Source organism: Rhinoderma darwinii, chromosome 2 (assembly GCF_050947455.1).
Source record: "Rhinoderma darwinii isolate aRhiDar2 chromosome 2, aRhiDar2.hap1, whole genome shotgun sequence".
NCBI classification, from domain to species: Eukaryota; Metazoa; Chordata; class Amphibia; order Anura; family Rhinodermatidae; genus Rhinoderma; species Rhinoderma darwinii.
In genome coordinates, this window is record NC_134688.1 from 298,079,004 (window position 1) to 298,104,724 (window position 25,721).

The 25,721-nt window shown below is 41.7% G+C and overlaps 1 protein-coding gene across 1 annotated transcript in view; it reads right to left on the minus strand.

Annotated features, from left to right (window-relative positions):
- Nucleotides 1-1,694: 1,694 nt before the first annotated feature.
- The window catches only part of CYB5R1 (cytochrome b5 reductase 1), a 98,279-nt gene continuing 74,252 nt past the window's right edge, over nucleotides 1,695-25,721 (minus strand). The window contains exons 7-8 of the mRNA XM_075850599.1: nucleotides 11,026-11,125; nucleotides 1,695-2,792 (exon numbers count right to left, since the gene is read on the minus strand). Of these exons, the coding sequence (XP_075706714.1) occupies nucleotides 2,620-2,792; nucleotides 11,026-11,125 (273 nt within the window). The 3' untranslated portion in view covers nucleotides 1,695-2,619. The remainder of the gene's footprint in view (nucleotides 2,793-11,025; nucleotides 11,126-25,721) is intronic.

Consider the following 25,721-nt stretch of genomic DNA (forward strand, 5'->3'; position numbering starts at 1 on the left):
CAGCTCCGTATTTTCAGACGTTTTTTGTTAAGCATGTGGACATAGCCTTACAGTAAGTTAAGACCCCACTGCAAAAATCCGCTGCAGAGTATGTATTACATGCGGATTTTACTGCATATCCTCTACTAAACTCTCACATAGGAATGATCATGGAACCTGTTCTGCCAAACAAGATTTCTTAATCTTGTTCTGATCTCTAAGTGCAGGAGATGTAGCCTCAATGGGTGATTGGCCGCTACCAGGATCCTGACAGATGGCTTGCACTATGTGGTTGGTACAATTTTATGGGCACTACCAATATTGTTCTATGTTATTGACATTGATATGCAGCTGACACTATTGTATGGGTACATCTATGTGTTTGTCAGTATTCTATTTCAACTATTACATCAGGCTGTAATGACCGGCGGGTTGTGGACCCACTGTGCTACTTAAGCGGTTTGAATTAGGGCAACCTCTAAGGGAGTTGTCTAACTAGCCTCCCCAGTATTCACCCTTTAGCCCCCGTATGGGGATCTGGACTGCGTTGCTGGGAGACTCAAGTGTCCTGACAATGAATAGACATTACCTCCAGCCAGGACGGGATGTGTATTCAGAATCCTAACCACTTCTGTACCGTCTGTGTGAGTTACAGCACAGCACAGCGAGATCTCGCTGTAAATGACATCTTACAGCGTAATCTCGCGAGACTACGCCTGCTGTGCAGTAAATCACAGAGAAGTGCAGAGAAGTGTCAGGATTCTGAATACACATCACGTCCTGGCTGGAGGTAATGTGTATTCATTGTCAGGACACTTGATTAACATTAATGTGTGTGTATGTGGCTGCACATCGTGTTCTGGTAAGAACACGATGCTGCTGTGTAAATGAATGGGGAGAAGTGTATGACGCTGATTGGTCACTGATTGGTCAGAGTCATACACTTCTCTTCACAACACCCAGTTGTTAAAAAGTAAAACACGCCCAGTTGTTCATTAATAAACTAATTAGAATAAAGCCAAAATGCTAAAATAGGTCATAACTCCGTCAAAAATTGCGGGTTTTTCTAAATAAAAAACACTGCTGTAATCTACATTACAGTGCCGATCATATTATGTAGGAGATAGGGTTCTTATAATGTGGTGACAGAGCCTCTTTAAGGTACACTGTGGGCAAAGGTACTGGCAGATAACACTGTGGCAGGCAGGTATAGATCTGATGTCACCGTTTGTAGCTAGTAGTGGCCTTCAGGCTCAGAGCAGGATACAGACTGATAGTAGGTGGCAAAATACAAACTAGTAGCAGGTAGTAGGATGCGAATTGGTAGCAGGTAGCGGGATACAGACTGGTAGCACATAGCAGGATACGAACTAGTACAGCGATACAGACTAGTAGCGGATAGTAGGATTCAAACTGGTACAAGGTAGCAGGATATAGACTGGTAGCGGATAGCAGGATACGGTCTGCTAGCGGGAAACAGACTGGTTGAAGGTAGTAGGATGCGGACTGCGGGCTTCAATCATTTATCCTGCTGTATTAAATTATATATATATATTTTTGCATGACAGATCTGCATTGATTAAAGCTCATCGTATTTAATCCCAAATTTCTAATTACATATTTGTCTGCTAAATAATATTGAAACATACATAAATTACATATAAATATTAGAGTAAAAGAAAAAAAATGCAAACAGAAGAGCATACATAGTTGCAGATAAAAATAATATAAATCACATGCTGATAGTAAGGAAATCTCTCATTGTGTTCCTGCTTTTTTGTTAGGGATTGTTAGAAGACGTTATTTGATTTTTTTTGTATTATGTCTGTAGTTGGAATGTATTTTGGTGGGAAAACACAGTTCATGCTTAGGCCTCATGCACACGAATGTAAAAGCGCCCGTAATCACGGGCCGTAATTACGGGCCCATAGACTTCTATTGGCCACGGGTACCTTCCCGTTTGCTTACGGCAAAGTGCCCGGGCTGTTGAAAAATAGAGAACCTGTCCTATTTCAGGCCGTAATTACGGCACGGGCAGGCCCATAGAAGTCTATGGGGCTCCCGTAATTAAAGGTGGCTACGTGCGTGCACCCGTAATTACGGGAGCGTTGCTAGGCGACGTCAGGGGATAGTCACTGTCCAGGGTGCTGAAAGAGTTAACTGATCGGCAGTAACTCTTTCAGCACCCGGGAGAGTGACTACCGCTGCAGTTAATAGTAGTAATAGTGACTACCTGCTTCTTCTTCCAGTCCGGCCTTCCGGGATGACGTTTCATCCCATGTGACCGCTGCAGCCAATCACAGGCCAATCACAGGCTGCACTGGTCACATGCACTGCCGCGTCATCCAGGGAGGTCGGACTGGATGTCAAAAGAGGGACGCGTCACCAAGACAACGGTACGTATGAACTTTTTTTACTTTACTTATTTTACTTTCAATCACTGCGGAAACTCTGTCCCAAAGGGCTGCCTCTTCTCTCTATTCAGAACTGATAGAGAGAATGGGCTGCCGATTAGTGCAGATAAAACGGGTCCATAAATACGGGTGAAATACTGGTGACACTGGACCCGAAAAAAATACGTTCGTGTGCATGAGGCCTCACAATGTAAAATTGATAAAATAAAAATAAATTAACATTTTTTTAGAAAACATAACACATATCTCCATGATATCCTAATACGTTTAGATTTGGTCTGCAAGCCAGCTTTATCATGGCAGGAGGACCACAAATTAAAATGATGACATCATCGGCAGGTGGTGGTAGATGTTCTTGGATCATCTTCAAGTCAATAAAACCCTTGCTGTATTCCCACGCTTAACACCATCATAGAAACAGAAGAAAGAATTAATGTTAGTAAATAAGCAGGTTTTGTTAGACCAAACTTGGTGGGTCTTTTGTGAGTTTATAGTCATATTGAATTTCAGATCATTTTCTGACCAATCTATCACTCTAAACTGGTGTAAAGTAAACTCAAGACAGTAGATATTGGGTAAAAGTATAATGAAAATGCAATAAATAGCAAACTAAAATCGAAACAAAAATGGCACAACTAAATGTGATTAATAATTAACCCCTTTAGGACGCAGCCTGTTTTGGCCTTGTGGACACAGATGATTTTTTCAAATCTGACGTGTCGCTTTATGTGGTAATAACTTGGGAATGCTTTTACCTATCGATTCTAAGATTGTTTTCTCGTGACATATTGTACTTTATGTTAGTGAAAAAATTTGGTTGATAAATTCAATATAAATTTGTGAAAGCGGTAACAATTTTGGGAAAATTCACAAAAATTAGCATTTTTCAAAATGTCAATGTATCTACTTGTAAAACAGATAGTAATGCAACACAAAATAGTTACTATTTCACATATCCCATATGTCTACTTTATGTTTGCATAATGTTTTGAACGTCCTTTTATTTTTCAAGAATTTTACAAGGCTTAGAACTTTAGCAGCAATTAGGGGGCCTGGTCTGGGGTATGTATTAATTTAGGGAGTCAGGTCTGGGGTCATTAGTTTAGGGGGTCAGGTCTGGGGTCTGTATTAAGGGGTCTGGTCTGGGGTCTGCATTAGTTTATGGGGTATGTATTTAGGAAGCCTGGTCTAGGGTCTGTATTAGTTTAGGGGGTCAGGTATGTAGTCTGTATTTATGGGTCTGGTCCAAGGTCTGTATTTAAGGTGCTTGTTCTGGGGTCTGTATTTATTTAGGGTGCTTGTTCTGGGGTCTGTATTTGTTTAGGGGGGTCTGGTCTGGGGATAGCAATAGTTTAGAAGGTCTGGGGTCTGTATGCATTCTAATTAAGTCTGTGTAAAAGGGGTTGTCCGGGCACATCGATAACTCATCAGTATGAAAAACCGGTCTGTGCCTGGACAACCCCTTTAATGTATGATCCTGGGCCATGGTGTCTGAATTTTTGTGTTTCTATAGAGGCTGGCAAAGGAGTGAGGAGCAAAGATGTCTCATCAGGAGAAGTCGCCATACCGGTCTGTGTCAGATGGAGAACAAAAGAGAACGACTCCCATCAGAGAAGATGTCACTTGTGAGACACTGGATCTATAGATGATCTGTCACCTCTCCTGACATGTCTGTTATAGGAAATACTTAATTCCACATAAAGTCTTTGCATACCCAGGACTAATAGACAAATGCATGTTACCATTCCCATCGTCAAGAGGATGTGTCCCTACAGAGTGTGATACAGTCAGCGATGGTTGGAGACTGTCAGTATGCCCTTTAACAAGAGGAATCGTATCACCCATTTGTCAATTCTCATACAAAAAGGTGGTGCTCACTATAGACATGGCAGAGCGGCAGGGGTAGAGGGTCCCAAGTTTGTGGAACAGCCCAGGGCCTATGGTCTACTTAATCCGCCACTTGGTCTTGTGGTGCCTAAACAGTAGAAACCCCCCAAAAGTGTCCCCATTTTGGAAACTACACCCCTCAAGGCGTTTTTCTAGGGGTATAATTAGCATTTTGACCCCACAGTTTTTTTTTTGCAGAATTTAGTGGAATTAGTCTGTGAAGATAAAATTCAACTTTTTTTCTGCTAAAACATAGAATTTTTTAATTTTTACAAGGAATGAAGGAGAAAAAGCACTGCAACATTTGTAATGCAATTTCTCCCGATTACGGCAATACCCCATATGTGGTAATAAACTGCTGTTTGGACCCAAGGCAGGGCTCAGAAGAGAAGGAGCGCCTTTTGGATCGCGGATTTGCTGGAATGGTTTTCGGTGCCATGTTGCATTTGCAATGCCCTGGAGGGACCAAAACAGTGGAAACCCCCCAATAGTGACACCAAATTTATATAAGTTTTTTTATATTTGACTACTTTTACAAAGAAAAGACTATTTGTTAAAAAAAAACATTTTTGTGTGAAGGCTTTTTTCTTGGCAGGACGAGCTGTAGCTTTTATTGGTTCCATTTTATGGTACTTGCATACAACTTCTTGATCACTTTTTATAAAAACTTTTTAGAGCTAAGGTGACCAAAAAACAGCGATTTTGACATTTTTAATTCTTTATTTCTTACGGCATTGACCGTACACAATAAGTTCCTTTTTCTTTTTCTGCAAGTCGGTACGTACGATATACGTACAGACTTGTACGGTACGTACTATATACATATGTATATAGTTTTTTGTTTTGCTGCTTTTGCACAATAAAATCTAATTTTTATAAAATAATTTATTTTTTGTGTTGCCATATTTTGAGAGCCATAACTTTTTTATTTTTTAGTCAAAAAGCTATGTAAGGGCTTGTTTTTTTGCGGGACGGGTGCTAGTTTTTAATGGTACTATTTTGGGGTACATGCGACTTTTTTTTCACTTTTTATTCTATATTTTGGGAGGGTTGGTGACCAAAAAATAGCGATGCTGTCATAGTTTTTAATTTATTTTGTGGTGTTCCCGTGAGGGAAAAATAACATTCTAATTTTATAGTTTGGGTCGTTACGAATGCGGTGATACCAAATATGTGTATTTTTTTTAACGTTTTCATTTTTTTCCTATAATAAAATACTTATTATAGGAAAAAGACAACTTTTATTTTTACACCTTTATAAAACATTTTTATTAACCGCGAGGACGTATAGTTACTGAGTGGTGCGGCTAGGGGTTAAAGGCTACCTTTGAAAAGGTTTTTTTTAACATTTTTATAAACATGTGTATCTGTGTAATTGGTGCCACTTTGGTGCACTCTGACGGGTCCACCTGTTATCAATCACGTCTAAGTTATATACTTAGATGTGATCAACAACAGCTCGATCCTGCGTGTCAGAGAACCCGTCAGTGCCGCTGACCTGACGGAAACAGGTTTTAGCGCTAGATACAGCTGCTCTGTATACAGGATACTGTTACGTCTGGGGTTGTCGACCCACTGGACCACTTCGCTGTAATGGAGTAGCATCTGGTCAAACAAATGTAAGACAGTCACTGGTCAGTTGTACCTGGATGGAAGGCTGGTGCCGGATAGCTGGAAGCTGGCTTGTGCTGGATTATCGGAAGCGGGTTTGGCTGGATTATCAGAAACTGGTTTGTGCTGGATTATCAGAAACTGGCTTGTGCTGGATTATCGGAAACTGGCTTGTGCTGGATTATCGGAAACTGTCTAGTGCTGGATTATTAGAAGCAGATCTGGTTTCGGACACTGGATGCAGATACTGGACTTGTCACGGAAACAGAACACGGATACTGAAGTTGGACACTGGACCTGACACGGACACCGGACACGGATACTGAAGTTGTCACGAACACTGGACTTGACACGGACATCGGACACGGATACTGAAGTTGTCACGGACACTGGACTTGACACGGACATGGATACTGAAGTCGTCACAGACACAGAACTTGACATGGACACCGAACATGGATACTAAAGTCGTCAGTGACACTGGATACAGGAACAGCCTATGGAACCTTTGCAGACTAACACAAGGTTAGCAACAACATTGCTCAGAAACTCACTCTCCGAACTCTGTCCAGCAGAAGTAGGCCCCTGTGGAGGGTGAGCCCCTTCTGGTTATCTTTAATCGGCCCATCAGATAGGATCCCGGATCAACTAGATTGCTTTATATCCACGAACGATATACACATGGGTGCCTCTATTTTTTGGGATACCCTCAAAGCATACTTGCGAGGCTGTTTATCCTCTACTATTTCTTACATTAAACGCACGTCAGCCCAGGATGAGGAAATTCTGACAAATAGGCTAGCATTAGCTGAAAGGTCCTATGTCTCTGACCCTACTGATGCACACAGGTCTGAATGGTTGAGCTTTCAGAGATTATACGCCCAACAACAACACGTTAAATCTAAACGGTAGTTATTTTTTTCTAGACAGTCATACTTTGAACTGGGGAATCAATCCAGCAAACTATTAGCATTCATGGTGAAGCAAAACTCTGCCTCGAATGCGGTCTTTAAGCTTAGGCCCCCTTCCGGGGATATACTTGTGGAAGCAGAACTTTTGACTCAATGCTTTCAGGATTATTATACTTCCCTTTATAAGACTACATTGGCTATAACTGATATGGATATTTCTGCTTATCTCTCAGATTTATCTTTCCCGCAGCTCACAGACACTCAACGGGCATTTCTGGATGCCGATATCACAATAGATGAAATCACCCTTTCCATCAAAGCTATGGCTAAAGGTAAAGCCCCCGGTCCAGATGGCCTGCCTATAGAGATCTATAGTAAATACAGTGACCATTTAACACCCCAGTAACAGAAGGTCTTTGAGTCTGCCATTGCTTCTGGGGCATTGCCATCCGCATTTTATGATGCCACCATAGTGGTTCTGCTTAAACCCGGAAAGGACCCCTTGGACTGTAGTTCATACCGGCCCATATCATTGGTAAATGCCGACTATAAGATCCTGACTAAAATCCTTGCTCAAAGACTGAATACGGTCATCTTGGATTTGATACCCCCGGATCAAACCGGCTTTATGCCGGGTAAAAGCACATCTATAAGTATTAGGAGGGTTCAGACGATAGTTCAATATAGTGCATTGCAGGAAAACACTTGGGCTTTGGCGTCCCTGGACGCAACAAAGGCTTTTGATTCCATTGAATGGCCCTTTTTATTTGCTTGCCTGGAAAACGTTGGTTTTGGTCCCGTTTTTTGTAAATGGATACAGATAATATATGCTTCACCCCGGGCTAATGTCTTGGTGAATAATATACTATCCCCGTCATTTGCTCTTCAAAGGGGTACACGTCAGGGATGCCCCCTCTCGCCCGCTTTATTTAGTTTGCCAATTGAGGCTTTAGCATTGCGGATACGCTCCTCTCCACATATTACAGGTATAAACATAGCAGACCGTACGGACACCATTGGTCTCTATGCAGATGATATGGTGCTTTTTATGGATAGAGTGCAGGATACCCTTGCCTCGGTAATTAATATAATTGAACGTTTTGGACAATATTCCGGTCTTTCTATTAATTGGGGGAAATCATCTCTTATGTCCCTGTCCAAAGCACAGCCCCCTGGCCTATCTGAGTTGTCGCCGTTGCCTCTAGTAGATAATTTCAAATATCTGGGCATATTCATCACTAAACTTCCAAATGTTGACCTTTCCTTAAATATGTTACCGCTATTGGGCTTCACACGGTCTAAATTTCATGCATGGGGTAAACTGCCTTTATCAGTATCTGGCCGTATAAACCTGGTTAAAATGATTTTGTTGCCTAAATTTCTATATGCCCTTCAGCACAGTCCGGTTGTCGTACCTAAATCCTTTTTTAAACAGCTCAACTCCTTGTTATCACCGTTCATATGGGGGAATTCTAGACATAAACTTAGGTTGTCCACGCTCCAAAGGCCTAAGGCACTGGCAGGGACGGCTCTGCCTGATTTCTTTGTATATTATTTAGCAGGTCAACTGAAAACTTTAAGTTCCTGGATGCCTGAAAAGGACCTTCCCAACTCAGAGCACCATTTGGCACATGTACTTGGGAGTCAATGTTTGCTTGGCTCCCTTGAAGTAAATTCTCTCCCTGCTCAAATTAAACCCCTGCCCTTACACAAGCTGGCTCGTGTGGTTTGGAGACAAGCGAAAAAGCAGTTGGGTTACAATGATATTGTGTCTGAAATGCCTCTATGGAATAATGCTTCTTACTTTCCTTTAATGCCCCCACGGTTATCTCCAGCTACTGCAACTATAGGGGACCTATATGAGGATAATGTCCTACTTTCATTCACTCAGTTGCAGACTAAGTATGACATACCACGTACCCATTTTCATAGGTATCTACAGACCCGACATATTTTACAAACCCAATTCCATCACTTGAGAAATAACTTAACAATCTCTTCCTTTCCACTGATAGGGATTCTTAACTCCCAAGGTCCACGAGGCCTGATATCCGTTCTATATACCCATTTGTTATCCGTCACGGTGAATTCCACTCCACTAGCTATAGAGAGTAGATGGAAACGATGGATTCCTACCATTCAGACAGATGAATGGGATGATATTTTGGAGTCTCATCTTCATGTTTCCCCATCCGCAAACAATAAAATGATCCAGTTATATATAATACACCAGGCATACTTGACCCCGGTTAGGATAAACAAAATGGGACGTTTGCCTTCTTCAGAATTTCTGAGATGCCATGTTCCGGAGGAAGATTTTTGGCATATGATATGGTCATGCACGGTCATAAGGGACTTCTGGAACAACATACTATCCCTGTTATCGTCCTTATTGCATGTAGGCATCCCTTTATGTCCTAAGATATGTTTGTTTGGTATACTGGATGGGGAGACATGGAATCACCACACTAGAATTTTCTTGAGAGAAACTCACAACATTGGATCAATGATCGACCTCCATCCATTGGTTATTGGAAGGGATTGGTAAATTCTGTAATACCTTTTGAGAAAGTTGTATTTCTAAATCGTGGTTGTAGTACTAAATTTTCTAAGGTTTGGGATATTTGGAATAACTCCCCTCTGACAGTCAACCCCGTCGCTGGTTCACCAGATACTGTGAGATAGTAATATAGGTGACCCACAAATTTTTATTATGTATCTCCATGAACTTGCTGTACCAGATTTATCAGTTGCTCGTGGGTAACATGGGTCCTAGGTTGTTTTGTTTTCCTTTATATCTGTTTTTGGTTTTTGTCTTTTTGTTGAATTGTCATACATACGTTCTAGCAAACCAATCTAAGCGCCATTATTTGTGGGAAATCATCTTTTTGTAATGCTTTATATGTACTCATTACTTGACTTGCTATTTGATCCAATATGCCAAATATTGTAATTAGCGATGTGTGACTGTTTTTATACTGTAACAATTCTTAATAAAACGAGTTTAAAAAAAAAAAATTGCTCAGAAACTTGGGAGATGGAGGAGGTGCCTTAAAAAGTCCTGGGACACAGCAGGGGTGATAGGGTAACTTTTAGAATTTTGCGCGCACTGATCCTTTAAGAAGCGGCCACAGCCTGCGATGGGAAGCGCCGAGAGAGGCACAAGACACAGTGGCGGGGATCACTGGCAGATGCCGGACCCGCCTCCGGCGTCACAGATACAAACCAGCTATATCTCAAAAAGTAAAAATAATTTAAAATAAAATTTAATAATAAAGTTGCACCAATCAACACTGATACATTTTTATATAAATAAAGTTTTCAAAGGTGTATACAGCCTTTAACATTATTGAATAGTACACAGTAAACCTTTTACACTACATTTACAAGTAAAAAAATCAGAGCACAACTAGTGCAAAGGAATAATGGAGAAAGTGCATATAGTAACCAGGTGTCTGCTTCCATTTTTCGCAGCAATTTGGCAACTCCTCCATGCTTCTTATGCATTCATTTTGATGTCCCCTAATATTTATATTTTGCACAGTGTTTTTGTTTGTGGCTCTGAATGTTGTTGCCTAGCAATTATCAAGCATGTTATCTATTCATACCTAGAAAAGTAAGGCCTCATTCAAATTGCGTTTATGCCCTACGTTTAGCATGTACATTGGGAAAGCTTTCAATGTACACGTTATGTGTGTCCATAGGGCTCCATTAGCATAGTGGAAGCCAAAAGGATGATCTTTTGGCCTCCGTTGGGCTGGTATACGTCGGTATATCATTATTTTGAAGGATGGAATAGCGTAGTAGACTATGGACAGTGAAATAGTGAATGAACAGTGAATTAATGGGCTTCCCAGAGACCCCAGCAAAAGCGCTTCCAATTCTCTGGCTGTGGACTCCGTATTTGAAAGCCCCTGACATCACTGTCCATATATGTACAGTGATGTCGGTGGCTTCTCCAGTCCCAGGCCATTGCGCTGTCATGCTCTGGTCAGGGGACTTCATAATTGAAAGCCCCTGACATCACTATACAGTACATGTATGGACAGTGGTGTCAGGAACTTCTCCAGTTCTGGATTTCCCAGCCAAAGCGCTTGCGATGCTCTGGCTGGGGACTCCGGCATTGTAGATCTTGACATCACTGTCCATCTGTATATCTCAGATGGAAGTCTATAAATGTGATGTGAACAGGGCAAAAAACATTTTAATGACAATGTCCTCACCTTCTGGAGCACTTTCCACAGTGAACCAAAGTTTAAAGCGTTCTGAATACTCATCCTCTAGCTTCTCAAGGTCATTACGGAGGAGAATATCATCTTCTGACTGAAAGAAGACGTAGTTGTTAAATTTTTTTCTATTGCAGAAACAATGAGTTTTGCTATTCTTTTTATTTGAACAGTTTATTTAAAAAGTCAATAATATCACAAACCGTAAAATAAATTTTACAATATAATGCACTGGCTTGGAACATCAAGCATGAAAAGAAAGGTGGTGGCATATTTACAACAGAGATGACACAACTGCAGTAACATGCAGGAGTATTAACATTTAATTGAATCAGCTATTTTACTTATCACATTTTTTCTAGGTTAATAAATCGACATTTTAGGCTATGTTCACACAGGGTATTTTGCCGAGTTTTTTGACGCGGAAACCGCGTCGCAAAACTCGGCAAAAACGGCCCGAGAACGCCTCCCATTGATTTCAATGGGAGGCGTCGGCGTCTTTTTCCCGCGAGCAGTAAAACTGCCTCGCGGGAAAAAGAAGCGACATGCCCTATCTTCGGGCGCTTCCGCCTCTGACCTCCCATTGACTTCAATGGGAGGCAGGAGAAAGCATATTTCTCGCTGTTTTATGCCCGCGGCGCTCAATGGCCGCGGGCGAAAAACGGCGCGATAATCGCCGCGAAAATCGGCGTGCAGGGAGAGGAATATCTGCCTCAAAGTTCCAAACGGAATTTTGAGGCAGATATTCCTCCCCCAAAATACTCCGTGTGAACATAGCCTTACAGCTTTGATTGTGGAATGATTGTGGGTGAAGCATTGGTGCGAGCATAATACAAAAAACAGGGACTTAAGGGGGTTATCCTAGACTTTTTTTTAAATTGACAGCAGGGCAGGGGATGGGGTAAAATAATAAACTAGCATATATTAACCTCCTGGATTGCCACGGCTCCCGGTCTGAGGCCCCATTCTTCATGGCTCTGGTCCCGGAAAGCTCCTACAGTGGTCACATGCCTTTCATCGGTCACATGCCACTGCAGTCAATTGCTGGCCTCATCGGTCATGTACCAATTATGGCAGCATCTCCCCTGAGGCCAGCAATTGGCTGCAGTCGCAATTGACAGATAAATGAAACATGAAGGGTGCAGGAGCTTCTATGATGGGAACTGTGGAGAATGGGGTCTAAGCTCTGGAGTGGAGGGGCACATCAGTGGCGAGTATCTGCAAGTTTATTATTTTGTTCCATCTCCTGCTATGCTGCCACTTTTAAAAAGTCTTGGATAACCCTTTCAGTGCAAAGCCTTTTATGGCAGACATCTATTGGATGGAGCAGAGTGGAGTTCTGCTGGTTTTGAACAAGCAGACAGACAGAATATAAGAAAAGCCTCTCAAGGTACAATATGCTTCGATCTACATAGTATGGGTATGAGTAAAGATGGCCCAACAAAGTATTAAGTAAGTGTTCATAATAAACTGACTGCTAAGTATATAACATCCACTTGAGAAATATGTTTTTCAGTCATATAGTCCTAATGGATCTTAAAGAATCTTTAACCCCTTAGTGACCAACAGTACGCCTTTTTACGTTCGTCACTAATGGGCTTTAGGCTAAGGCGCCGCCTTTTCACGTGATTGCTTTAGCCCAAAGTAGCGCCGAAACGGAAGATCAGAGCTCCGTTCTCTCAGCTACCGGAGGTAGCTGAGAGTTCGGAGCAATGACCAGAGACCATAACGAGTGGTCTCTGGTCATGTGATCGGCCTGAATCGTTATTTCACGGCATTCACGCTAAAGCGGCAGATCGTCGCCATTTCTTTCTCCTCTCATGGAATAACTCCTTAGAGAGGAGAGAGAACGGGTAATAAGTGTTCCCCCACCACTCCCACGTCCGATCCTCCCACGTCCGACCCTCCCCCTCGTCCGATCCCTCCCCCCAAAATGGCGCACACATGCGCAGTGCATAGCTCCGTTCTCTCAGCTACCGGAGGTAGCTGAGTGTTCGGAGCAATGATCAGAGACCATCACGAGTGATCTCTGGTCATGTGATCGCCGTGAATCGTTATAACGATTCACGGCATTCACAGTAAAGCAGCAAATCGTTGCAATTTCTCTCTCCTCTCATGGAATAACTCCTTAGAGAGGAGAGAGAACGGGTAATTAGTGTGTCCCCCCCTCCCACGTCCGATCCCCCACGTCCGATTCCCCTTCATGTCCGATCCCCCCCTGGTCTGACCCCCCCTTGTCCGATCCTCCCCCCTCGTCCGACCCCCCCCCAAAATGGCGCCCGCATGCGCAGTGCAAAGCTTACCTGTGTCGGTAGCTGGCATAGCAACAGTCAGGGACCGTTGTGACTGGTCCCTGATCAGGTGATCTCTGTGATAAAACCTATCACAGAGATCACTGACAGTTATTTTCATAACACAGCCAGGACATGGGCTGTGTTTCTCTCTCCTCCCATTGTAGTTGTTCTGAGAGGAGAGAGAGATCAGTCTGCGTCCTGTTCTGTGAAGGAAAAAAAAAGTGAAAAAATCATCTTTCTAATATATACATATATATATATATATGTATATATATATATATATATATATATATATATATATATATATATAGAAACAAACATATAATAGGAGCAGCACTGTGCAAAAAAACAAAAACAGCTGGTGCTAAGATTCAAATAACAGGGAGTGACGTTCTCCCAGTAAGGTATATGGAAAAAATCGAGCAAAGAAGCAGCACTCAATAGCAAAAAATGAAATTTATTCACCCAACACAGCAACGTTTCACTTCCTCCATGGAAGCATTTTCAAGCAATTAGTGAAAAGCACACACAGGTATATATAGGGAGCACAAAGCTCAATTAACAAATCATCTAAATAGCAGCAATTATACACTTCATATTGAAAAAAATACCCCGTGTAACAGTGTAACAAAATATTATATATATGTGTACAAGAGTCAAACATTGACAAATGGTATGAAGAACTTTAAAATTCCAACGAGTGTCATACGTGCCTATAAAATAGTGTAATGCATTAATTGCATATTGATTAATAATCACATTATAATACACAATAGCTGGCACTCACCAATCTGGAGAAACAAGGACATCCTGAACAGAACATGTGTGGAATTAAAATTTCCGGCGTTACAAACACCGAACTGCACATGCCCCAACTCTATCTGTCCATTGGGTAAGGCTATCACATGTGATCTGACTCGCCGTGACGATGCACAGCGACGCAACAGCTGGAACGGCTATGGGGTCCAATGTGGCCCCTACGTATGCCAATATTGTCATGGCTGACATGGAGGAGACGTCGATCTATGTATCCCACCACTTCACTTCGGTACTTGGGTGGTGGCGATACATAGATGACGTCTTCCTCATTTGGACAGGGGACCTGCTTGGTTTGAACAGTTTTTTTGAGCATTTAAACTTGATAGACTCCGACATTCAATTCACTATGGTTGTTTCTGATAGTCAGGTCCAATTTCTTGATACCTTGGTATGCATACAAAATAATAAACTTGTAACTGATTTATTTGTTAAAGACACGGACTGCAACAATCTACTCAGCTTTGACAGTCATCACCCTAAGGGGATGATCAAATCCCTACCGTATAGTCAGCTATTGAGGGTTAAACGGATTGTTGATGATCCCATTAGTTTAGACCATAAACTCAATACGATGGTTAGGAAGTTCATAGACAGAGGATACACAGAGCGTCTTCTTAAGACACATCTGGAAAGAGTTAAACGAGTGGATAGGGCCCAACTAGGGCAGGATAGGAAGAAGATTCAGCAGAAAATGGATAGACTCCCTATGGTTTCCACATTCAGTGTATGCAGTCCTAATGTGGCAAATATTATCAGAAAACATTGGGGTATTCTGAGTAACTACTATGATAAAGTGATAGAATTTCAATCCCCTCCTTTATTTTCATACAGAAGACCCCGCAATTTAAGGGACAGATTGGTCGTGACGGATGTCAGTACAAGGAATGTTCAGGGCAGAGGTAGACAACAGGACTCGACACGGAACGGTTGTTTTCCCTGCCTGTCCTGTGATAGTTGTGCGATTATTCTCAAAGGCAGTTCTTTTTTGCATCCTACTACCGGTAGAGCTTATAAGATTACCTCCTACTATACATGCAGAAGTGACTATGTTATTTATGTTCTTCAATGTCCTTGTAATTTGATTTATGTGGGGGAGACCACAACTGAATGTAGACTGAGATTAAACAATCATAAGTCTAGCATACGTACAAAGAAGGTAGAACTCCCTGTAGCGAGACATTTTGTGGAAATGGGTCATAGTGTACAACAACTTAGATTTTGCATCATTGATAGGGTTCCCCCCATCAAACGGGGAGGGAATAGGGAATTGATCCTTAAACAACGGGAGGTTCAGTGGATCAATAGACTAAATTCTCTCTACCCTAACGGTCTCAATATTGATTACCCCTTGAATGTATTCAAATAAGTATTTTATTACATCTAGGACATTGTGGTCCAGATGGTTTTGAGAGGTCATTCTCTTCATGTACAGCCTTTAGATTTGGCCTCTGCGGCGTTCCTTGGGGATTCCTTTGCCTAATGATATCTGTTCATGATCCCTTCACTACTTTAGATATTGTCTGATGTATAGGAATAGGAAAGTTATTATACTGTAATTTTTAACCCCTTCCCGCTCCTTGACGTACTATTACGTCATGGCAGCTGTATCGTTCGCGCTCCATGCCGTAATAGTACGTCTCGGGAGTAACGGCCGTTTCGGCCGTCCTCCCGACACATACAGGAGCTGTGACGCTGCTGTCTTGTTCAGCAGCTGTCACAGCTCCTACAGCGGGGACCGATCGCTGTGTCCCCGCTGATTAACCCCTTAAAAGCCGCGTTCTATAGAGATCGCGGCTTTTTAGGGGTTAAGCTGCCATCGCCGGCCTGCTACGCGATAGCGGCCGGCGATGGTGACTATGGCAACCGGACACCAAACAATGGCGTCCGGCTATGCCATAGACGGAAGCCTAGTGGGTCCTGACAACGTCAGGACCCACTATGCTTGCTGTCAGTGAGTAGCTGACAGTTCTAATACACTGCACTACGCATGTAGTGCAGTGTATTAGAATAGCGATCAGGGCCTCCTGCCCTCATGTCCCCTAGTGGGACAAAGTAATAAAGTAAAAAAGATGTGTAAAAATAAGAAAATAAAAGTTTTAAAAGTAATAAAAGTAAAAGTCCCACTTTTTCCCTTATCAGGCCTTTATTATTAATAAAAATATATAAACAAACAAATAAACTATACATAATTGGTATCGCCGCGTCCGTAACGGCCTGAACTACAAAATTATTTTGTTATTTATCCCGCACGGTGAACGCCGTAAAAAAAAATATTAATAAACCGTAACACAATCACAATTGTTTGGTCACTTCACCTCCCAAAAAATGGAATAAAAAGAGATCAAAAAGTCGCATGTACCTAAAAATGGTACTGATGGAAAATACAGTTCGTTACGCAAAAAATAAGTCCTCGCACGGCTTTATTGATTGAAAAATAAAAACGTTATGGCTCTTAGAATAAGGCAACACAAAAAGTGAATGATTGTTTACAAAACGTATTTTATTGTGCAAACGCCATAAGACATAAAAAAAAACTATAAACATCTGGTATCGCCGTGATCGTATCGCCCCGCAGAATAAAGTTAATATATCATTTATAGCGCACGGTGAACGCTGTAAAAAAAAAAAAGTATACAAAAACAATAGTAGAATTGCTGTTTATTAGTCACCACGCCACCTAAAAATGGAATAAAAACTGATCAAAAAGCCGCATGCACCCCATGAAAACTACAATGGATTCCTCAAGGGGTCTAGTTTCCAAATTGGGGTCACTTTTGGGGGGTTTCCAATGTTTTGGCACCACAAGACCTCTTCAAACCGGACATGGTGCCTAATAAAAAAGAGGCCTCAAAATCCACTAGGTGCTCCTTTGCTTCGGAGGCCGGTGCTTCAGTCCATTACCGCCCGAGGGCAACATGTGGGATATTTCTCTAAACTGCAGAATCTGGGCAATAAGTATTGAGTTGCGTTTCTCTGATAAATCCTTTTGTGTTATAAAAAAAATGGTATAAAAAGAGTAAATTTCACCTCTACTTTGCTCTAAATTTCTGTGAAACACCTAAAGGGTTCATAAACTTTCTAAATGCTGTTGTGAGTACTTTGAGGGGTCTAGTTTCTAAAATGGGGTGTTTGATAGGGGTTTCTAATATATGGGCCCCTCAAAGCAACTTCAGAAATGAACTGGAACCTAAAAAAATAAATAAATGAGGCAATACTTCGCTTCTTACATTATACTGATAATGAGCCGTGCCCACTCCGAGATGACCCCAGTTTTGACCGTTTGTATAAACGGAGACCCCTATTAGACCGTTCCAGTGCCCGGTTTTCCCAAGCATACACCCCCGAGAAGTGTTTTTCTATTGATGAGTCCCTGGTACATTTTAAAGGGAGGGTTCAATTCCGCCAGTACCTGCCAGGTAAGAGGGCAAGGTATGGCGTGAAGATGTATAAGCTGTACGAGAGTGCATCAGGGTATACCTACAGGTTTAGGATATATGAAGGAAAGGCCACCCCCAAACCAGACTGCATCCTGGACTACAATAGGTACATGGGAGGGATGGACTTGTCAAATCAAGTCCTGAAGCCCTACAGCGCCATGCGGTGTAGTATAAGAAGCTGGCCGGGCACATCATACAGATGGCTTTGTACAATGCGTATGTGCTACGTCGATGTGCAGGCCAGAGGGGAACTTTCCTGGAATTTCAAGATCTAATCTTTAGGGACCAGGAAGGGGGGGGCGCATCGTACCAGGGCAACACTTTCCAGGAGAAGGTCCCCAAACCGGTGGAAAGGGAAAGAGTCAAAAGAGGTGCAGAGTCTGCTATAAGAGGGGGATAAGGAAGAACACAATATACCAATGTGACACGTGTCCCGAAAAACCAGGGCTCTGTATAAAAGATTGTTTTAAAATGTATCATACATCCCTTGATTTTCAATTTACCCTGATGCACTCCGCACAGCTTACCCCCCTCATCTTTCCCTTCTGAGCCCTGCCGTATGCCCAGGCAGCTGATAACAGCCACATGTAGGGTATTGTCGTACCCAGGAGAACCCACATTACAATTTAAGGGGTGTATATCTCCGGTGGCGCATGCTGGGCACACTATATTGGACACTGAAATGGCATATACATATATAAAATTGCAAATCTCACACTGCACCATCTGCTGCGCATTATATTTTACACAGTACCTGTGGGGTCAAAATGCTCACTACACCTCTAGATGAATGTCTTAAGGGGTGTAGTTTTTAAAATGGGGTCACTTCTCGGGGGTTTCAACTGTACTGGTACCTCAGGGGCTTCTGCACACATGACTTAGCACCAGAAAAGCTCCAGTAGGCCAAATGGTGGTCCTTTCCTTCTGAGCCCTCCCATGGGCCCAAAGGGCAGTTTATCACCACAAATGGGGTATTGCCGCACTAAGGACAAATTGGGCAACAAAATGGGGTATGTTGTTCCTTGTGAAAATAAGAAATTTTGATCAAAAATGACATCTTATTGGAAAAAATATAATTTTTTTCATTTCACAGCCCAATTCAAATAGGTGCTGTGAAAAACCTGTGCGGTCAAAATGATAACAAAAACCATAAATGAATTCCTTGAGGGGTGTAGTTTCCAAAATGGGGTCACTTCTGGTGGGTTTCCATTGCTTTGATACCTCTGGGGCTCTGCAAATGCAACATGGCACCCGAAAACCAATCCAGCAAAATCTGGACTCCAACAAACACATAGCGCTCCTTTCCGTCTGAGCCCTCCCATGGGCCCAAACGGCAGTTTATCACCACAAATGGGGTATTGCCGCACTAAGGACAAATTGGGCAACAAAATGGGGTATGTTGTTCCCTGTGAAAATAAGAAATTTTGATCAAAAATGACATCTTATTGGAAAAAATATAATTTTTTTCATTTCACAGCCCAATTCAAATAGGTGCTGTGAAAAACCTGTGCGGTCAAAATGATAACAAAAACCATAAATGAATTCCTTGAGGGGTGTAGTTTCCAAAATGGGGTCACTTCTGGTGGGTTTCCATTGCTTTGATACCTCTGGGGCTCTGCAAATGCGACATGGCACCCGAAAACCAATCCAGCAAAATCTGGACTCCAACAAACACATAGCGCTCCTTTCCTTCTGAGCCCTCCCATGGGCCCAAACGGCAGTTTATCACCACAAATGGGGTATTGCCGCACTAAGGACAAATTGGGCAACAAAATGGGGTATGTTGTTCCCTGTGAAAATAAGAAAATTTGATCAAAAATGACATTTTATTGGAAAAAATATCATTTTTTTCATTTCACAGCCCAATTCAAATAGGTGCTGTGAAAAACCTGTGCGGTCAAAATGATAACAAAAACCATAAATGAATTCCTTGAGGGGTGTAGTTTCCAAAATGGGGTCACTTCTGGTGGGTTTCCATTGCTTTGATACCTCTGGGGCTCTGCAAATGCGACATGGCACCCGAAAACCAATCCAGCAAAATCTGGACTCCAACAAACACATAGCGCTCCTTTCCTTCTGAGCCCTCCCATGGGCCCAAACGGCAGTTTATCACCACAAATGGGGTATTGCCGCACTAAGGACAAATTGGGCAACAAAATGGGGTATGTTGTTCCCTGTGAAAATAAGAAAATTTGATCAAAAATGACATTTTATTGGAAAAAATATCATTTTTTTCATTTCACAGCCCAATTCAAATAGGTGCTGTGAAAAAACTGTGCGGTCAAAATGATAACAAAAACCATAAATGAATTCCTTGAGGGGTGTAATTTCCAAAATGGGGTCACTTCTGGTGGGTTTCCATTGTTTTGATACCTCAACGCCTCTTCAAACCTGGCATGCTGCCTAAAATATATTCTAATAAAAAAGAGGCCTCAAAATGCACTAGGTGCTTCTTTGCTTCTAGGGCTTGTGTTTTAGTCCACGAGCGCAGTAGGGCCACATGTGGGACATTTCTAAAAACTGCAGAATCTGGACAATACATATTTAGTAGTGTTTCTCTGGTAAAACCTTCTCTGTTACTAAAAAAAAATTGAATAAAATTGAAATTCAGCAGATAAAATGAAATTTGGAAATTTAATTTCCACTTTGCTTTAATTCCTGTGAAATGCCTGAAGGGTTAAAAAACTTTCTATATGCTGTTTTGAATACTTTGAGGGGTCTAGTTTTTAAAATGGGGTGTTTTATGGGGGTTTCTAATACATAGGCCCCTCAAATCCACTTCAGAACTGAACTGGCACCTTCAAAAAAAGGCTTTTGAAATTTTCTTAAGAATATGAGAAATTGCTGTTTATGTTCTAAGCCTTGTAACGTCCAAGAAAAATAAAAGAATGTTCAAAAAACGATGCCAATCTAAAGTAGACATATGGGAAATGTGAACTAGTAACTATTTTGGGTGGTATAACCGTCTGTTTTTCAAGCAGATGCATTTAAATTCTGAAAAATGCTATTTTTTGTAAATTTTCTCTAAATTTTGCAATTTTTCACAAATAAAGACTGAATATATCGACCAAATTTTACCACGAACATGAAGCCCAAAGTGTCACGAGAAAACAATCTCAGAATCGCTTGGATAGGTTTAAGCATTCCGACGTTATTACCACATAAAGTGAAATATGTCAGATTTGAAAAATGGGCTCTGAGCCTTAAGGCCCAAACTAGGCTGCGTCCTTAAGGGGTTAATATACCTCTTCTTTCTTCTTTTTTATAGATTGAAGTCTCGATATTGATATTGGAAGACACTTGCCAACTTGAACAAGGAATTCTGTACACATGTGGCCTCTTTGTTGCTGTACTTCTGTATTGTGTTGCTGTATTTCTGTGTTTGTGAATCTGTTTTGATTGCTAGCAAATAGAAGATAGCAAAAACTCACACAATTTAAAAAAAAAAAAAATTTGTAAATTTTTTATTTTTTTTTTTCCCTTGCAGATTCGTTCCAGCTGAACAGCTGACGAGGGGGAAGGGGTTAACTGGACACAGGTGGTATAAATTAGTCAGCAGACCTCATTTTGAGCTTGCTCTTTCTGAGCTTGGTGGTTTAAGTGGCTTGTGAACTAAGTGGAGTTCTAAAACCGGAGTTGAAAAGAGGAGTTGAAGCCCCAGTAAGTACTCTTCTTTTTCTTTGATAATTGTTCGCTGTTTTGGTGTAACTTGGATAATGGATAGCAAGATTGGAGGTTTTCTTCAGTGCACAGTTTGTCATATGTATACACGACTGGAGCCGGAGTTCCAGGGTGAATATCTCTGTGGCAGATGTGAGCATGTTGTTCACCTGGAAGCTCGTATTAGAGATCTGGAGGAGCAGAATGCAACACTGAGGAGGATAGACAATTTTGAGCGGAGCTTGCTGCTCACAGAGCATGCAGTTAGTGGGTTAGAACTGGAGGGTGAAGACATGGGTGAGCAGGATCAGGTAAGTAGCTGGGTTAATGTAGTTAGGGGCAGTAGAAAGGGGTCAAAGACAAGGAAGGCCGATCCGGTTTCTGGCATTCCAAGCAAAATTGCCAGGTTGGGTGATGATGCGAGGGTGTCAGTCTCAGAAAAGGCAGCCCTAGTGGATACTGATCTCCCTAACAGCCGGGAGAACAGCCCAGCTAGTAGTCGGCGGGATGGTAATGCAGGCAAGCCAAGACAATTGATAGTTGTAGGGGATTCTATAATCAGGAAGACGGATAGAATAATTTGTCGCCAAGACCGCCTCAACCGAATGGTTTGCTGTCTCCCTGGTGCCAGGGTTCGGCATGTGGTGGAACGGGTGGACAAATTGCTGGGAGGGGCTGGTGATGATCCAGCTGTCGTGGTCCATGTCGGTACCAACGACAGAATAAATGGTAGGTGGAGGAGCCTTAAGAATAATTTTAAAGAACTAGGCTACAAGCTGAAGGGAAGGACCTCCAAGGTTGTATTCTCAGGAATACTGCCTGTGCCATGCGCATCACAGGAAAGACAGCGGGAGCTTAGGGAGTTAAATGCATGGCTGAAGTCTTGGTGTAGAGGAGAAGGATTTGGGTTCCTAGAGCACTGGGCTGACTTTTCATTGGGGTACAAACTGTATTCTGCAGATGATTTGCACCTAAATGGAAGGGGGTCCGCTGTGCTGGGGGAGAGAATTCTAGCTGGGGTGGCGGAGTATTTAAACTAGGGCTGAGGAGGGAGGTCAATGTAGAAAAAAAAGGGGTAGCCAGGTTAGAGAGGGGTCAGACTATATTGGTGGGGGGAGAAACAGAATGTGGGGAGAGGACTAGACAACAAGATAAGGAGATCCTTTCGTTACAAAACATCAGTGTAAATAAAAAGGACCGATTAATGTCAAATCACATTTCTGATAATAAAAGTGAAAAACTGACAGGCAAGTTAAAGTGTATGTTCACAAATGCCAGAAGTCTAGCAAGCAAAATGGGGGAGCTGGAGGCCTTGATACTGGAAGAAAATATAGATATAGTTGGTGTTGCTGAAACATGGCTGGACTCTTCATATGACTGGGCTGTAAATCTACAGGGTTTTACACTTTTTCGTAAAGACAGGACAAATAGGAAAGGTGGTGGTGTATGTCTGTATGTGAGAAGTGATATGAAGGCGAGTGTGAAAGAGACAATAGTGGGTCAAGACTGTGAGGAGGTTGAAACCTTGTGGGTGGAACTAGAAAGGGAGGTAAACACTGAAAAAATTACTTTTGGTGTAATCTATAGACCCCCCAATATAACTGAGGAGATGGAAGTTCAGCTATATAAACAGATGGAGCGGGCTGCACAGGCGGGTACTGTAGTGATAATGGGAGATTTTAATTTCCGGGATATTAATTGGTGTCATGGTTCGGCTTCAACTGCAAAGGGGAGACATTTCCTCAACCTATTGCAGGAAAATTTTATGGGCCAGTTTGTGGAAGACCCGACTAGAGGTGAAGCTCTGTTGGATCTGGTCATTTCTAATAATGCAGATCTTGTTGGGAATGTCAATGTTCGTGAAAACCTCGGTAACAGTGATCATAATATAGTTACATTTTACCTATACTGTAAAAAACAAACGCAGGCTGGGAGGGCAAAAACATTTAATTTTAAGAAAGTCAATTTCCCCAGGATGAGGGCTGCAATTCAGGATATAGACTGGGAAGAACTAATGTCAAATAATGGAACAAATGATAAATGGGAGATTTTCAAATCTACTTTGAGTTATTATAGTGCAAAATTTATTCCTACAGGTAATAAGTATAAACGACTCAAATTAAACCCCACATGGCTTACACCTTCTGTGAAAGGGGCAATACATGACAAAAAAAGGGCATTTAAAAAATACAAATCTGAGGGTACAGCTGTAGCCTTTGTAAAATATAAAGAGCTTAATAAAATCTGTAAAAATGTAATAAAATTAGCAAAAATACAAAATGAAAGGCAGGTGGCCAAGGATAGTAAAACAAATCCTAAAAAATTCTTCAAGCATATAAATGCAAAAAAGCCAAGGTCTGAACATGTAGGACCCCTAGATAATGGTAATGGGGAGTTGATCACAGGGGATCAAGAGAAGGCAGAGTTACTAAATGGGTTCTTTAGCTCTGTATATACAACAGAAGAAAGAGCAGCTGATGTAGCCGGTGCCAGTGCTGTTAATATATCAGTTGATATACTGAATTGGATGAATGTAGAGATGGTCCAAGCTAAATTAAATAAAATAAATGTGCACAAGGCTCCGGGACCAGATGGGTTACACCCTAGAATTCTTAAAGAGCTTAGTTCAGTTATTTCTGTCCCCCTTTTCATAATATTCAGAGAATCCCTAGTGACTGGTATAGTGCCAAGGGACTGGCGCAGGGCAAATGTGGTGCCTATTTTCAAAAAGGGCTCTAGGTCTTCCCCGGGTAATTATAGACCAGTAAGCTTAACATCCATCGTGGGGAAAATGTTTGAGGGGCTATTGAGGGACTATATACAGGATTATGTGACAATAAATAGCATTATAAGTGACAGCCAGCACGGTTTTACTAAGGACAGAAGTTGTCAAACTAACCTAATCTGTTTTTATGAAGAGGTGAGCAGAAGTCTAGACAGAGGGGCCGCTGTGGATTTAGTGTTTTTGGACTTTGCAAAGGCATTTGACACTGTCCCCCATAGACGCCTAATGGGTAAATTAAGGACTATAGGTTTAGAAAATATAGTTTGTAATTGGATTGAGAATTGGCTCAAGGACCGTATCCAGAGGGTTGTGGTCAATGATTCCTTCTCTGAATGGTCCCCGGTTATAAGTGGTGTACCCCAGGGTTCAGTGCTGGGACCACTATTATTCAACTTATTTATTAATGATATAGAGGAAGGGATTAATAGCACTATTTCTATTTTTGCAGATGACACCAAGCTATGTAATATAGTTCAGACTATGGAAGATGTTCATGAATTACAGGCAGATTTAAACAAACTAAGTGTTTGGGCGTCCACTTGGCAAATGAAGTTTAATGTAGATAAATGTAAAGTTATGCATCTTGGTACCAACAACCTGCATGCATCATATGTCCTAGGGGGCGCTACACTGGCGGATTCACTTGTTGAGAAGGATCTGGGTGTACTTGTAAATCATAAACTCAATAACAGCATGCAGTGTCAATCAGCTGCTTCAAAGGCCAGCAGGATATTGTCGTGTATTAAAAGAGGCATGGACTCGCGGGACAGGGATGTAATAATGCCACTTTACAAAGCATTAGTGAGGCCTCATCTAGAATATGCAGTTCAGTTCTGGGCTCCAGTTCATAGAAAGGATGCCCTGGAGTTGGAAAAAATACAAAGAAGAGCAACGAAGCTAATAAGGGGCATGGAGAATTTAAGTTATGAGGAAAGATTGAAAGAATTAAACCTATTTAGCCTTGAAAAAAGACGACTAAGGGGGGACATGATTAACTTATATAAATATATTAATGGCACATACAAAAAATATGGTGAAATCCTGTTCCTTGTAAAACCCCCTCAAAAAACAAGGGGGCACTCCCTCCGTCTGGAGAAAAAAAGGTTCAAGCTGCAGAGGCGACAAGGCTTCTTTACAGTGAGAACTGTGAATTTATGGAATAGCCTACCGCAGGAGCTGGTCACAGCAGGGACAGTAGATGGCTTTAAAAAAGGGTTAGATAATTTCCTAGAACAAAAAAATATTAGCTCCTATGTGTAGAAATTTTTCCTTCCCTTTTCCCTTCCCTTGGTTGAACTTGATGGACATGTGTCTTTTTTCAGCCGTACTAACTATGTAACTATGTAACTATAATAGGAGAGTGTTATTGAATAAAAAATTTTCATTTAAATTTTTATTTAGATTTTTCTTTATCTATGTGAACTGCAATAATGTTGTTGATTTTGCACAGCTCCACGACATCTGCCATCTATGTTTGTTCAGTATCATTTGGGTTGCTTATTGACTCTTTTTATATACGTTTTGAGCCGTGAATGATAGCTCCGCAACGGGGGAGTTCTGATTCGAAGGTACAGGTTTTTGCTAATTTTCCAGAGATCCCTTAATAGGAGTAATACTACGCGCCTCTGTGTTGATGATAGATCATCGCATTGGTTGAGTATTTCTTCGTGGGACTTGAGTTCTGCACGCTATGCGAGC